The sequence below is a fragment of the Sceloporus undulatus genome, unplaced genomic scaffold, assembly GCF_019175285.1.
Source record: "Sceloporus undulatus isolate JIND9_A2432 ecotype Alabama unplaced genomic scaffold, SceUnd_v1.1 scaffold_12911, whole genome shotgun sequence".
NCBI lineage: Eukaryota > Metazoa > Chordata > Lepidosauria > Squamata > Phrynosomatidae > Sceloporus > Sceloporus undulatus.
The window spans coordinates 1,209-2,165 of record NW_024815828.1 but is presented as its reverse complement, the minus strand read 5'-3'; the positions used below and the strand labels follow the sequence as shown (position 1 = coordinate 2,165).

At 56.6% G+C, this 957-nt stretch overlaps 1 protein-coding gene across 1 annotated transcript in view; it reads right to left on the bottom strand.

The window, feature by feature from the left end:
* Positions 1-295: 295 nt before the first annotated feature.
* The window catches only part of LOC121918473 (transient receptor potential cation channel subfamily V member 4-like), a 1,851-nt gene continuing 1,189 nt past the window's right edge, over positions 296-957 (bottom strand). Inside the window, exon 2 of the mRNA XM_042444521.1 lies at positions 296-657. Within this exon, the coding sequence (XP_042300455.1) occupies positions 296-657 (362 nt within the window). The remainder of the gene's footprint in view (positions 658-957) is intronic.

Here is a 957-nt window from a genome sequence, read left to right as displayed (position 1 = left end):
TAGAAGTCATGGGGTTGTGACCGGTCATTCCCTGGGACTCAGAGGACATGGGGGGTGACTAGTCAGTCCTTGGGGCTCAGGGGACATGGGGGTGTGAGGAGGTGACTGGTCAGTCCCTGGGACTCAGAGGACATGGGGGTGTGAAGGTTGACCGGTCAGTCCCTGGGATTCTGAGGACATGGGGGTGTGAGGGGTGACCGGTCAGTTCCTGGGACTCAGAGGACATGGGGATGTGCGAGGGTGACCAGTCAGTCCCTGGCACTCAGAGGACACGGGGGTGTGAGGTGGTGACCGGTCAGTCCCTGGAACTCGGAGGGCATGGAGGGACACTCGTCCTTACCTGGAGCTTCCAAATCTGCTTGCTCTCCTTGGAGACCTGTCCCACCGTCTCCCCCATGAGAGCGATCAACATGTTGAGCAGCAAGACGAAGGTGAGGATGATGTAGGTGACCAGGAGGATGACAAAGACCCCCGGGTACTTGGCATTTTCGATCATCTCCAGGTCCCCCATGCCGATGGTCAGCTTGAAGAGGTCAAGGAGGAAGGTGCTGAAGGTGTGGCTGTCCCGGCAAGAAGGGTAACTGGGGTCGGTGCAGTTGGCGCGGTCCTCGCTGCAGGACTCCGAACTGGGACACGGGTTCAGCAAGGAGACCAAGGCTGTGTGCAAAGAGGGACAGAGGGAAACATGGCGGAGGTGAGGGACCGAAGAACAAATGTAGACCTGGACTGAGCCAGAGTAGGCTTCTCTAACTGGTTGCCCTCACTGGGAAACCCAACCCAACCCAACCTTCAACCAATCCAACGCTCAATGGGAAACCGAATTCAACCTTCAACCAACCCAACTCTCAATGAGAAACTCAACCCAACCCAACCCTCTACCAACCCAACTCTCAATGCGAAACCCAACTCAACCTTCAACCAACCCAACTCTCAATGAGAAACTCAACCCAACCCAAC